Genomic DNA, 15,026 nt, shown 5'->3' with positions numbered 1-15,026 from the left:
AACACAATGGTACCTAATGGAAGGAAATGAAGTGACGAATGCAGGAACTTATGCATGCCATTGTTTGGGAACATAATACTCCCCTTTTCCATGATGTTTTGCTGCCTATGTTCTCAAGAAATCAAGTTGAGATACAGTGTATGTTGGCAGTAGAGCATTATCCACCATATTCAAGAATATTAATCAAACCTTTTGGTCCTAATTCACTGTAGCCTTTTGTTTCTTGTCTTACACTTTAGTGTGATACAGAAGGGTGTCCATGTGGTGCTTGGCTACATGAGACCTATAGTCTCCTCTGTTCGGACATTATGTCAGTGCCATAAGGCTCTGACGGTCTGAATAGCCATCCAGCCATTCTCTGGGTTGATAATGTGCAATGTTTGAAAATACTCCCCCTTATTACGGCTTTTTTAACTTCTGATTCTACATTACTTTAGGTGTAGAAAGTACGAAGAAAAGGAGAAAAGCAATGCAGAGGTCATTACAATAACCTCATCCTAAAGTATTCATGGATTGAAGCAGCCTTAATTCGTACCAGTGGTTGAACCCAAATCAACCAAAGGATCACTCATCACAGCTGTCTGTCCGTTGATCACTATCGTTACAGCCTTAGTAAAAAGGAACTTCTTTTCAAAAATAGTCAAAAACAAACAAATCAAAATTTGCCAAAAAATTTTTCCTCTGTTGTGGCTTATAAAGTTTAAGGAAAAATGGCACTGTCGAACTTTTCTGACCAACTTTGCTGCAAAAACATGCTGTCAGACGTATTCAATATTGCCATTTCTGCACAATTTAATATTCCCAAATCCTAAATAATTTTAAAATTTTCATCATATTTACGCAACTTCAAAATGTGTTGTCTGTGAGAGCGACTTTTGCTTAGCCATCAGAGGAGGCTGTGATCAAAGAGGCGGTACAAAACCGTTGTGCCAAAACAGATGTCTTTAAGGCGGACGGGCGGGTGGACGAAGGGAGGACGGATAATGCAGACGTGCGATGCTCTCTACAATTTTTGATTCTAGTATTTTGAAATTTTTATATATTGGCACAGAGCGGTTCTATAAAAAGAGTTGCATAATTTATTAATGAGTCCTTCGGATTCAGCTGTAGTAGGAAAATTTACTTTGTGTTTTGGGCCTTTTTTGGTTGGGTAAAAATCAAAGACGAATTCGACCGGGGCTTTACCGTCGCATTATTTCGGATTACTTCCGGTAAATCGTATAATGATGGGCTTGATTTATGGCGGTATAAACGGAAAGATGTTGTTCCTGTTTAGTAAACGAATACCTTTTAATATAAAAATACCCTTATGAATTATTTGGATTGTTTTACGGCCTCTGCATCCACTGTAAGGGTGGCAGTTCTATTAGAAATTAAAAATTTATCCATTTAAACCTTAGTTAAATGTCAAGCTATATTCTCAAAAAACCCAGTATTTGCCCTAATTTTTTTAAAAAAAGGTTAAGAATATTTTTAGCCCATGGAAAATGTGATAACACCGTTTGACATTTGATGGCGATCAAATACTACTTAGATTGACCCTTAAACTTATCAGTAGCTACTAACATATATTCAGTGATAAGAATTACCCTCTTTCTTAAAAATAACTTTTGCTTAATGAATTTGCCCTTGCTTAAAATGACTAACTCGACAAATAGGGTAGGATTTAAAAATGGCAATTTTATACTACATGCTGTCAATTGAGTTTTAACAACAAAGGTGGATTTTTGGTAGAACTTTGCTTTTAGCCAACTCTTGAATCAAAAAAGCGGAAATAGAGCCTTCACTAAAGTGGAACTGAGAAAGAAGAAAGGCTCTATTTTTACAAATTTTATGGCATTACAACTATGGCTAGTGAACGCAGCCTCAATAGAGGTATTCCGTTGGCACACATACGGCTTCAAAGTCTTGTGACTTTAAGTGGGTCCCAACACCACAGATACCAATTAAGAGGTATGAGTTAAGCAATAATCATAGGTGAGTCACTAGCTTAAAGGGGGTTATAAAGTTGAAGTTGATTTTGTATCACTTTCCCGGCAAATCGAGGCCTTTATTAGGGTACTTATCAAAAGCTGACACTAAAACTGCCGCCATTTCAGCAGACAGCTAAAATTTCAAGTAGACGGAGCAGCATAGCCTCTTTCAGGTACACATAGGGCCAGACTGTATGAAAGCCAATGCTGTAAGGCATTTACTTTACTCGCCTACACATCATTTTCCCAATGGCTGAAACAGTGACTATTTTTCTCCAAAGACGTTAAATATGTCCAAGGGAAGTAAAATAAGCCGGTAATTACTGCTTCACAATGGATACCACAGGTAAGCCGATAAGACAGTGGGCTACAATTTCACCGGTCACTAATTCCGTCCATAAAAGTGGTATTTATTAAAAGCGGGGAACAGCCCCAAGGTCTGGAGGTGCGCCGCTTCATCCTCCTTCCCCCTCTCACTGCAAGTTTTGCTCACCCTGATCATGCGAATGGAGCTCACGATGCTGCCTCGCTTCCATCTTATCGATTCTTATAAGGTCAACTGGGGTGAGCAAATTTCGGATAAAATAATCGATAGAAAAATCGACAAGAAGGCATGTATGTAGGTATTTAGGTAGATAGGTGGTCAGGTAAGTCGTTCGGTCAGTTTCGAGGAAGGTGGACAGAATAACCCAAAAATGTGTGGACAGAGAGAAGGAGAGAGATTGAATCGAACTACATAATTTTGTACTTCTACCCAGTACTTGTAGCTCCACTCTGTTAACCTTCTAATATTCAAGCAATTCACGATATGCGCACATTGTTTGGATTTTGTATCTCGGGCAAAAGCAACGAAATACTCAATTAATTATTTTGGCTGCACAGTATTCTTTTATCTGACAGTGCACAAAACCAGCTAGGTGTAATAGTCCCAACGTGATTTCAAAGCTCCATCACACCACTGTCTTCATTACCTCTCCAAGTCATTGGTTGCCATGGCTTACATTTAATAATAGGGAAATTTACCTTATACTACTGCAGTGTCGTGTCGAGGCTTGACACTTTGACATCTCAACTTCATTGGATCACTAGTCCAACCAAATGGGAAAGTGGTTGAGTACAAATTAACAGAATCAAGGCAAATTGGCTGTCATTTCCTGCAGTAAAATGCATTCCGTACTAAGCATCTTCCATGAGTAACTTGTGGATAACTATGCTCAGTAGTATTTCACCTCCCTTTTTCGGCCTAAGTGCAACGGCTATTGCTTTACTCCCGCTGCAAGGTAGTTCCTTAAAGTTGCCCTTTGAGGGTTTTTAATTACTCAAAAGGTCTCATAAATGCTGAGTGATGTAGACCTCCTAGGCAAGTTTGTAGTTCATTGGACAATGGATAATGATTGATTTCATTTGGCTCATATACTACTTTTATGTCATTTAAGGATATTTGTGGAGGTTTAACAAACCAGCTACCAGCGTGAAAAGCTATCTTTTTCTGCATTCTATCCAAATGCAATACAAGAAGCCATACAGAAGACTTCCAGTAGAAACAAATAGGCAGACAGGCAAACAACATCATACAACTTTGGAGAAGTTATTTCAACCAGCTACATCGAACTCCTAGCCGATAACATTAGGGTTGAAGCATAATCATGCTTTCCTTTACTTCTTCCAAGTAACTCACGAAGACATGACGCTTTGAGATTGCCTGCCGACTGTATTCTGACGAGAAGAATGATCAGTGATAAATCTATTCTGAAGGAAAAAGGCGACTCTCACTACTGCTCTCGCTTTTTATCCTCCATGGCTTACATTTTTTTGCATTACTGATTTATCGCTATCATGATGGATACCACAGATAGGTGCAGGCACACCAGTATTTAGCCATATCTCTTGCATATGACTTATTGATACGCTCAAAAAACATTCCTTTTTGAATGTTCAGAAGTTTCCCTTTTGCATCAAATTTCCGGACGTTCTAGAATAACTCAAAATGCTCGTTTTGCTCAAGCCTCCTGACTGACTGTCATCAAGCACAAATAGACCTTAAGGTCAAGGTCGGTCAATATGCACAAAAATGGGGCCACACTGCATCACTGTCAAGCAGCTATCACGAGTCAGCAAATGAAGACATTTTTGTTGAAGTCTTCGTGAGTGCCACTTCATGGCAGGTTTCAAATGTTATGCACATTATTTGTTTATACTTGCAGGTGCTGTTTTAGCCCTTAAAAGTGCTGTCACCTGGACTTCTGAAAGATGTGATATGCCCGAGCCCATTAGGTGCCACAGCTTATAATTCCGCTGAATCATACGCTACCACGGTAGTGCCTATATCCTCTCCAGCCCTTAGCGCATTAATAACAGCGTCAAAAGATAGCCGTTGATATGGTAGGTATGCTGATTAGGAACCCTTTCAATGATGCCCCAACCATGGTTTGATCTTCCTTCCGTCCTGGATTGTGTAGAAGGTAGAGGTAATTCGAAACATTTAAAGCCTCCTCTGAGTGACTTTTTCGCCCCAGGGCTTGAAAACCATAAACAGTGTATGAATGTAGACTGCTGCATCTAGACATCCTGTTTGGGAGCAGGTAGGAGGCATGATGTAAGTCCCTTTGATTCAGAGTACTAAATCAGCATCCCTGATAATACGTTGCGGCTTTATTGTTTTCAAGAGACAAGAGGGATTTTTTAACAGAGGCTAGAAGTTTTTTATTTTGTTAACAAGAAAGAGATGCGGTCAACTCTGTATTCAAAAGGAGAAATTTTTGGTTCTATAAAACACGTAGGGGAAATTACTTAATTATGGATTAAGTAGCATGACTTAAGTTGAAGTAAGGTGCAAAAAAGTAGTTCTACGTGATATTTTCCATATAATTCTAAAACATTTTTGACAAAAGATAGTGTTCGCCAGACACTATATGAAGGCGTGTTCCAAATTGAGGGTAATGAACTAAATAAGTTTGGTTTTTAAAGTAGTGGAAGACATGGTAGTTGTTGATGTTTACTCCGGCTTGGTAACTGCCAATCATTTATGCATTCACCCTGGTCTCTTTTTTGTAAAAGCCTTTCCGCACGTACTCTACACATCCAACTTGACGTGTCGCTTGCGATAATGGAAGAAATTTTAAATAGTCTGCTATTCCTAATCATGTTTTAACTAACCAACGAGATTGTGCAGATTCCAAAATGCCATTCATTTGTCTCCACATTCCAGTGAGCTAGTAAGGCCACTTTGACCTTTACAGGTCATGTCAAACTTTGAGTCAGGAGTTACTAGATTAGGAGGTTGAAAATTAACTTGCAACCCCGTGAAAAGTCTTGTCTGAGTTTTTTGGGTGCCTTGTATTCGTGCCCAAGTCCCAAGCATTCTAAAATGTCTCGAAACTTGGCACCTGATTTGCTAACATCACATGCGGCCTGACCTGTAAGGCCATGGTCAATCAAAGTGCTATACTTGGGCAAGAGTGAAGCCACCGCGGGACCCCACGTAGTCAACTCGCAGACGCAGATTCAGATTTGTCGACAGCGAAGATCACCGTATTGAAGTCTTTTTATGCACTTTCCGATTGAAAACTCGATAGACTGCTTGCTCATATCCATGATCAACAGTTTATAGCAGACAGACCATCATTGCGCTTAGTATCAGCGACACATATATGTGACGTGTGATCTCTATTGGGTTACAATGAATCGCCCTAGTCTGAAGACCACTGCACATGGTAACTTTTGAACAGAACGCTCTTTTGCTCGTTGAGCCAGAAGTTAAGCTTCTTGAACTAGCATACCAAAAAAATTTTCCACTCTGAGCTTCCCCTCTGGTTTAAGGTGTCCTTGGTTGTGGTTACAATGAATTAATAAAGCCGAAAGGACTCACGCTTCGATCATAATAAAAATCAGTTTAGCATATGCTGACAACAATCAGACTGTAAAATTACAAACACAACTAAAGACTCCACAATCCCATTTGATGGAAGGCAAATTACGATTTGACAGGATGCACAACCCACTTGACCAGTTTGCAGCTAATTTGACGATCGCCAGACGCGCCAAAGAAGTGCGCGAATAATCCTTTTTGCGTTGAGTCTTCCAGTGGGAAAAATACTGCATCCCCTCGACAAAAGTGTCCATGCCCCATTTTCCAGCCTTGTCCATCTTCCAGTTTTGTTTCATTTTGTATTTAAATTTTGCTACAGAAAGTAGCAAAATAAAGCAAAGAGGAGTAAAATGAGAAACTAGAAAAAAAGGGGAGAAAATAAAGCCCATTAAACCGTCTTTTATGATGAAAAACACCGCATCCTGTTTTAATTGCCGTCGCGGGTAAAGTGATTTAAAAAGGAAATTACCAAATATTTGTAGTTCCTAATGTGCTGGGTATTAGTTTTATGACCTCAAAAAGCAAATTTTATATGAGGCCAAATTGGCTTTGGTCTAGGTCGGGGGTAGTGAACGCATGTCTGCTGAATTTTACGCAAACCATAAAATTAATTCCCATTGAAGGAAAAATTTACAATATTAAATGATATTACAACCATTGTTTACGAGTAAGCCTCCTAATTCTTCTCCTAGGCCGTAATAATGTATGCTGTTATATAAAATCTTTAATACTGGTGCTTAGAGAAGCTGCAAGGGGATGGAGGGCTGTAGGCATGGCCGAAGGGCCATGAAGCTAAAACAGATGTACAACCTATGGCGAAGGAAGAGCACGCATAAATAAATATACAGTTCATAACGCAGCCGCCTCCTTTTGGACGTCTTTGCTTATATTCCCAGTGGTTATAATTCCCGCTGGTGGGGTACAAAATGATTGTGATTCATGGAAGTCAAGTTTCCTGGCAGGAGAGGTGTATAAGGACTAGGGGATGTCCCACAGACAGCATATACCGTAAACTAATGGCTGTTTATAAAAATCTCTGCCATAGTCATGTGAAGTTAAGGTCTGGTAATCAACGAAAGAAATCAGGAGAATTGTAGCCTTCCCTGAACCCAGGGCTGGAAGGCTATACGGATGCATAAAGAGCCATTTTTACCAGGCAAAAGTGGAAGTCTGAAAGGTCGGCATTTTTATATATACCCTGAAACTTATGCGTTTTTAGGGTAGAGTGATTAAGAAAGTGATAAGTTGAACTATTCTGCATTCTTGAATATCACATAGAAAAGTGAAGACCATGAGCTACCCAAAGGATCGGTAAACCCCCACTTTTGGCAACACATTGAACTTTCAGTTTGGCTACCTTGAGGTCCTCATGGGGAGGCAGAAGTCTCTGCCCTGCCGAGACGGTACAGAAGGTGGTGTTCATGCACTGCGCGGAGGAGGTCAGTTGTACGAAGCTTGACAACTGAGTAACGGTGCTGAAATGTCATTGGTAGAAGATCGGGCCAATCAAAAACCAGTTGCATTGATCAAAGTGGCTTTCCCTACAATGTTGTTCCCGTAAACCCAACATATACCACTCATTTGGATTAATAGGCACACAAAAATGACACGAATCTGGAAGAAGGGAACGGATAAACATCATGGTTTAACAGATAGACGCATAAAATTTATTGAATGTACTAGTCTGCTAGCTAAATCCAGCCAAGCCTTGAGGATAACTAAATGGGCTCATTGTTAGGTTAATACGGTTCTTCGAATGTATTTTTTAAGTAGAACCGTCCACAGTCCTAAAACACTCCACCAAGTGGTGATGGTTTATAAGTGAAACGAAATAATGAAGTTGGAAATGATTTATTCAAACAGGCAAAGCTACACCTTACAAATATTTACCACAAACTCTTACATTAACGGCTCAAAAGACTTCTGGGATATACATTTATTCTGTACTAAAAGATGTCATTTCTTGTTGCAATCAGAATCGAGGGGAAAGCTAACCACCACGGACTGGAACCTTAATTACCCTGGTAATAGCACGATCTGTCATTAATTTTTTGATAGATTTACCTTTTAATGAAAAATTAGAAGAAATGATGAATTAACTTAAATATTTCAGGAAAATCTGCGTCACTTTGGTTAGTTAAGAACGTTAGGTAAATGAGAAAGTAAATTACCACATCATCTTATCCCAACTTCTTCGATTGAGCTACACCTCTTTACTAATAGATTCCACATGTAAAAGACATTTTAGGAGCACAATTATTAACTATGATGTTCAAGGTGCCCTCATTTGGAAGTCTAGTGTCAGGTTTGGGTGAAAAAATGCCTGCCAATCGACTATCTCTACTGCAAATGCGTGGCCTTCCCACCTAAATCCGAGCATTAAAGATAGGCTATGTGTGTTTTACACTAAATCAGATCTAAAGCAGATTAAGTGAATTCGTGGCGCTTTTTTCTCCCAATCTGTAGACAATTACACCTTCTTGCTTCATTTATGAGCAAGATTTAGATTAGTTAGAAAAACAGAAAAAATTGATGACAAGATGTGTTATAATTAAAGGAGTAAAAACGCAAGACCCCTGGGAAATTGCGGTCTGTCTTCCCTCCGGTGTGAAACTCTGGCGGCTAAAAAAAAGAATTAACTTTGAGATTCCAAAACCTCCTTTCCATTGGTCTAGCCTCCGCATCAGGCTGTATATTAACAAAGGTAACTCAATTAGATTAATAGAAGGCGGGCTTGCTGGTTGCCAAAAGGGCAGATGAAGGAGGAAGAATGATCAACGAGTAGGACCGCCTTCATAAAAGGAGGTTTTTAGGATTTGGAGGCTTGGATTGGATTAATCAACTCATCCACTTAAAGCTCCAGCAAATTGTGTCAAGTCAAGAAGTCCATTAAAATAGTCCAATACTTCTAGCACTTTTATGCAAGAATTTTCCATTTATTGCAATTTCTGCATCATTAAAAATCACTGTGAATAAAAGACAATTTAATCCATCTATAAGAGTACAACTGAGAGGGTGTTTTAAAGAGACTTGTGTGTCTACCTTGGGTCTATAAAAATAGCAAGATTTTGGCCTTTAGACCTTAAAATCACTTCTTGGTATATTTAGACCTAAGGCAGCAAGGCAGTAGCTGGTCAGGCAAGATAATGCTACGACTTTTTACAACAGGCAGTCCAATATACTGTACTCCACTTTTCTACTTTGCATGTCAGTGCTTAGTGCCCTAGAATGAGCGTGTAAACTAATGAAGAAATATCATCAAAGGAGTATAGTCGAAGAAGATAAGAATGGAGAGTCCCCTCTCTTTTCAAGGTATAAATCCTCTCCCAGCTAATTTTTTTGGTATTTAGTAAGTAGTTAGTTCGTGCATTATTTTAAAAAAATTGGAAATTTTTCATAATTTCCCAAGAAAAAGGAGTTTATCCTCAGGATTGATTTACGCCTTATCGGGTAGTCGGATCCCTGCCATGGTCGGCGTTTAGACTTTATTAGGCGAAATATCCCACCTGCAGTTAACTGCATGCATAAACATAAAACGCTTTCCTCTCAAAAGATCGTGATGCCCGCCTTGGAAGTGGGGGGATGAGGAGGGGGAGGAATGACTGGATCGGTTGCTAGTTCACTTAAAGAACATCGCAATGCAGTGGCGTTTCTGATCAAAAGAGTCAGTAAACAAATGAGCTATTTCTTATAAACACGTAAAAAAGGTGAATGAACCAGTAGTGCCTCAAACTCATCGTTGGTTGGCTAAAGGGTGCAACATTCACACTTGTTGATGCAATAGCAACGCGCAAGTACTCCCTGTAAAAAAAACAGAAGGTCATCCTTAAACTGATGCATCTTGTACCGCCGAAGTCAAAGAGTTGTTAATCATCCTCGAATAAAACGATGTGCCGCCACACCTTTCCCGAATGATAAACAAGAAGTCATAAGAGAGGATTCTGAAACTTTGCAACCGAAATAATCGCGATTCGTGCCTTAGCAACCTGATGTTTTGTTTAGCTACACAGGCATTCCAGTCCGCGGTGGTGCCTTTAAGGCGCACTAGTACCCTCCCAGCTCCTCTTCACTTTAGTAAGTAGTGAATGGGCTACATTAAATGGTATCAATAAATTGATGTACTTCTTTGCCTTTTAATTTACGTAAAAGGATTTCGAAAAACTGGTTTTCTCTTCTCTCGAAAAAGCATTTCGATAGTAGTTGTGATAGTCTAACTGTAGAATCAAGAATTAGACTTAAAGTAAAGTGAAGAATAACAAAAAGCCATTTATGTGATTACGTGGACGTCCGATCTTTTGCAGGTTCTCTCACGATCTTTGAGACGTAGCCGCCTCTTACCACCTAAACCCTCCTAACCCATCTGTGAGCTAGTAATTAATCATTCTTCTATGTTTGAATGCTGTTTTAGGACTTCAATTATGTCCTCTCCAACATCATGGCCTTACGGAGTAGCCGACCTCTACAACTCAGCTGCGTTATTGTTTTAGCCTGACGCCTAATTAATTAATTTCCTGGTTAATTTAACGACCGGCTAATTGTTATAGGCAAACTGCTAAAGAACCCCCGTCACGCATGTGTGACAGCTAAAACTAATGTCTGTAAGCCTCTAACCAGACCAATTCAATCAAAAGAAAGGTTAGAAATCAAATCAAACTAAAGCCTACAAGATATGCACTAATATTTCGCAAATTATTTTCTTTGAACACATTTTCATTTCAAGCATTTAGATGGATCTGGCATAATTATGCGTTTACAACAAGTCTTAAGAGTTTTTTGAAATACTTATTTATCTGAAATCCTAAAAAGTTACAAACTAATGTACCGCTTTTTTATTCATCAAATTTTACAAAAACACAATGCTGGCAGCTGTCTAATAAATTACTTTTTGATGACACCGAAGAGAATATTCAAAAAAATGCACTTGAGTGAATGTATAAAATGCCAGTGGGGTGTAATCTCCCAAATTTTAGTTTCATTTCTCTCCTTCGAGAAAAAAATGGAAAAAATTCTAGTGCACAATCAAAAGCATTTCAAACGACTTCAGATGGGGCCCATTTGAGAACTTATTAATGGCGATGGACAAATTGTCACCGCTTTGCTCTTTGGCTGATTTCGAAGACCAATTCAATCAAACCAAAGTGATTACAGAACTTAAATTAAAATGGAGAATGAAAAACACGGATATTGGCTGCTTTTTTGTTTTGGTGGGGTAAAACCCTTTGAGGGTCCGTTGCACATGAAAATTTCTACTCTACTGGGTAAGGTACCGCAATGGAGAAAATCCAAACTGTGGTATCAAAATGCACGCTTTTTAAACCTTGCTAAAAAAATGGAAAGTGGGCTATTTCTAAGTGTATCAAAACACTGAGGGACGTTTATTTTTAGTCAAAAAAGAACGGCGAGGAATTGAATCGGAAGTAAGAGAAGGAAGAGGCTAGGCTGTTTGGCATATTAACAAATTACTTCAAAGCAAGCAAAATAATTAGCCAAATTGTTTAAATTTTTATTCAGAATGGCTCTGATTGTTTTTTTTTGTCAAAGAAATTCATTAAACGCCTTAACGGCGTGGGCATTATCAAGTTTGCTACCACCGTCACAAATATGCGTCGTCGTGATTTTTCTGCCTCACCGCAAGCCATGTGTTTCTAGTTGGTTTATGCTAACTGGGACTAAATGTAGCAAATATTTTTAACGTACGAGTTACAAGAGAAGTACTCTGTTTATTATCCTGCGTTACATATGTATGACAGTTGGTATAACTTCTTCGGTATTTACTTCGAATGTTATGAGTACATCCCATAAAAAGCGGTGCGAAATAAGGTGACGTTGTGGTCGGATTTCCTCTGAGTACCTAGTAGTGAATCAGCGAATAACTTATTTACATAACTTTAGTCCCTACAAATGGTTATCACGAAGCTGCTTTGAAATTCATTCCCTTTATAGTTTTACCATAACTGCCTTCGGTGCTCCAGAGTCGGTATCTAAAATAATTTACGCCGCAGTCTATTGGTTCACCCCTACATGCCTTGTAGTAAGTATCTACAGTCTTCCAAGTCTCCTCCGAAGCCGTAACAAGCCATTTCGATCCTTAATAGCATGGAGAAGCCTTGCGTGGATATAGGATTTGGGAAGAGTGGGAAGCCCGCGTAGTGTAAACACGACATTAAAATGGTGCAAACCTAGGTGACCCCGGATTATCCAACGTCAAAAGACGCAAATTTAGTTTTGCAGAACCCTAAAATTACAGCTCAAAGTAACAATGCAATATAGAGCTCATGAATGTTTAGCCGATAAATGCAAAGTACGTTGATGTGACAGGTTTGACAGGTGAATTTAATCAATACAAATGAGCGAGTAAATGGACTAAAAGTATTTATTTAAAAATGCAAGTATTATTCCTTTTTACTCAGTTTCTTTTCTTTCGTTCTTTTCATTATTTGTAATCATACTGCTGCTGACCGCTCAATTGGACTCATCATTTTCGCCTCAGGGAGGTTGGCTTATCCACGTGGCTGCTACCATTTTCTGCCTCCTTTTTATCATTAATACATGATTAAAACGCTACGACCAGTACAATAGACACAATTTCCTACCTGGAGTGCTTTGTTCTCCCAATCTCGTGGTGTCTTCCTGAGGTTGTGAGAATAAGCCACTGCTCCAAAGCCATCTGATCGCCCAGACTGATTTAGCAAATTTATTAGGGGAATAATTTATTATCAGTGCAAGGCAGGGCTAGGTGTGGATGGATTTTTAAGCCGCCGTCCATCTTTCCCAACTTCGTAATAGATGCTTAATGAATCACAGGTATTTGTGATGACTTCCGACTTATTTGATGCCTCTCATCTACACTTTTTCTCCTCCTTAGGAGAATTTTCCGACTCCATCCTACTCAAAGTGAGGAAGATGCTCTGCATCGAAGGGATGGAATTCATAAGCCGATCTCTGCTTGGAGAAATACTTGAACAAAAGAGGAGCCAATTCGCAGAAACGCACAATCTAATGCAACTTCACAGAAATAGTGTTCGACATTTATTTTTTTGTCCTCATTTCCAGTGCATTTCACTAAGGCCGATAAAACTACTTATAACAGTTTAACTGCCTAAGAGAGAGACCATCATCTGGCGTTGCAGTAACCTATGCGCGAGTGTCTGAATGCGGCTTCTTTAGCACACCGAAGCTCAAAAAGACAAAAATGAGCAACAAATTTGTTGAAAAACTATGAAAGGCACTCTGTTTGCTTCTAAACTTTCCGCTAATTAATTGCATCACATTTAGAACATAGCTGCTCATAAGTCTTTTCTTGGGAATAGCTGAAAAGATTTTTCCTAAAAAGAAAAAAATAGTTCCAACTAGGTCTATTCTATTCGACTTTTATTTCTTTTTCGACTATCTATTCTACTTTGCACATTTCTTAGTAGTATTAACCAATAATAATAGCAGATAATTATAATTATTTCTTCGCCATCCGAAGGTGGGACCCTTTTCACGAAACGAAAAGTGGTATTGGACTCTCGGGTTGGCTCTGGCAAGGAGGACCTTTTTTCCGACTGACTCGCTAGTCCAGTTTTCCTCGCACTTTTGAGTCGCCCTGTACTGAATGTAAAGATCTTAACCGCAGTTGGCGTGCCCGAGACGAAAGAAAAATCGGTTAAACAGAGTTCGGTCTTTTGAAGATGGAGTGGTGCCTGTCATTAGGGGTGAAATTGGTGAGACGGATCGTTCCCAGATAAGCCCGTTTGCTTGCAGTTCAATTATACAAAACTAATTTCACCTCACAAGTTATTCAGTAAATATGCAATACTAAGAATGGAGGTTGCATTTGCCTCCGAGTGATTCACCACCAAAGCTACTTTTTTATACCCATTTCTGCTCGTTGCTTTCTCCAACCGCATCTCAGTCAAAAGCTACACAAATTTGACAAAAATTTCCATTTTTATTGCAGCTGACTTGGACCCGGTTAGTAATGGAGACAAGCTAACTTATGTCCTTCATTTTCACCCGTCCATTCATGATATGCGTGTTTGGAATAACAGGGAAGTAGAGGAGGGCACATTCAAAATAATTCCACCTCCCATGATACACACGCACACTTGCATGTGTTTTTAAATAAGGCATCAGCTATGATCAACTTAAACATTTTTAATTAAAAACGCCGGAATATTCCAAAACTACTTTAGAAAGTCCATCATTTTTTTAGAAATCGGATACTAAGTGTTCATTCGTGCACCGCTGTCTTTTAAATTACTTTGTTTAAGCGAGCAAAAGAACAAACCCCTTATGTAAAATTAATTTACTTAAACTACGTTCAGAACTGCGTGAAATTTAGGCATTAATAACACATTGTGCGTCTTGTTAGAGCACCAGAAAGTAGCGACTATAGCTAATAAATGGGCTATCGTGCACCTAGCCAGAACACTTCACGAATCAAAGGGGAAGAGGAAATCAAATGAACCAACAGATTTCTGCATTTTAAAATCAGCTCGTTTGATGAGTTTAATTAAGAAATAAAAGAAATTACCAATTATGGGTTTTTTTCAAGCGAAACATGTAGGAACTAAATTACCTTTTTTCGGGATACAAAAGTGCGACTTGTTTTAAGGAGAGGTGGTGGAAGTCTTGCATTGCCACGATTACTACCAGCGGCTCATATAGATACGGCTTCTATTATGTCTTAACAACTGCTTCTTAATAGTTTTTAGGTACAAAAGTTAAATTTGAATACATAAACCAACGAACTAGGATGCTCGGTCTTCCTCTGAGACCGGGATAACAAACGTCTTGAAGCGTGATGTTCGTCCCATCAAAAAGTGGCAGCATTTGATAGAGACTATAACAAAATAGATTTTTTCTCATCTCTGCAGCATGATCGGCTTGTTATGCTCCCAAAGAACAATCTGTTACGGTTGAAGATTGTTTTTGGGCCAAGAAGCAAGAGGTCTTGTATATTACATTGTTGGACCCATTTTTCAACGAATGACGATCATGCCAACAGATCCTTTTTAATTGACGAGCTAGTGACTACCCAATTTCTCCCTCCATGTCCTCTGTCACAACTACGTGATGTGCAGTCTCAATCAATTTGTATTACGGGCATCCACTATATCGTGTAATGCGGGAAAATTAGTTGAGTTTATACGAGCAGATGAAGTTAGTTTTTGGGCCATAAGGTCGTCATTTTTACTACC

General features: G+C 39.1%; 1 protein-coding gene across 1 annotated transcript; it reads left to right on the top strand. All coding sequences in view use genetic code 11, as the record gives it.

Annotated features, from left to right (window-relative positions):
- Positions 1–7,210: 7,210 nt before the first annotated feature.
- Positions 7,211–10,168, top strand: EGR_03674 (hypothetical protein; the record flags this gene model as incomplete). The annotated part of the gene is made up of 2 exons (XM_024492923.1): positions 7,211–7,280; positions 10,143–10,168. 2 exons carry the CDS (start codon positions 7,211–7,213, stop codon positions 10,166–10,168), a joined length of 96 nt encoding a protein of 31 aa, XP_024352580.1.
- Between the last annotated feature and the right edge of the window lie 4,858 nt (positions 10,169–15,026).

The sequence above is a fragment of the Echinococcus granulosus genome (genome assembly GCF_000524195.1).
Source record: "Echinococcus granulosus chromosome Unknown EG_S00020, whole genome shotgun sequence".
Lineage (NCBI taxonomy): Eukaryota > Metazoa > Platyhelminthes > Cestoda > Cyclophyllidea > Taeniidae > Echinococcus > Echinococcus granulosus.
This window is presented reverse-complemented; position numbering and strand designations above follow the sequence as displayed.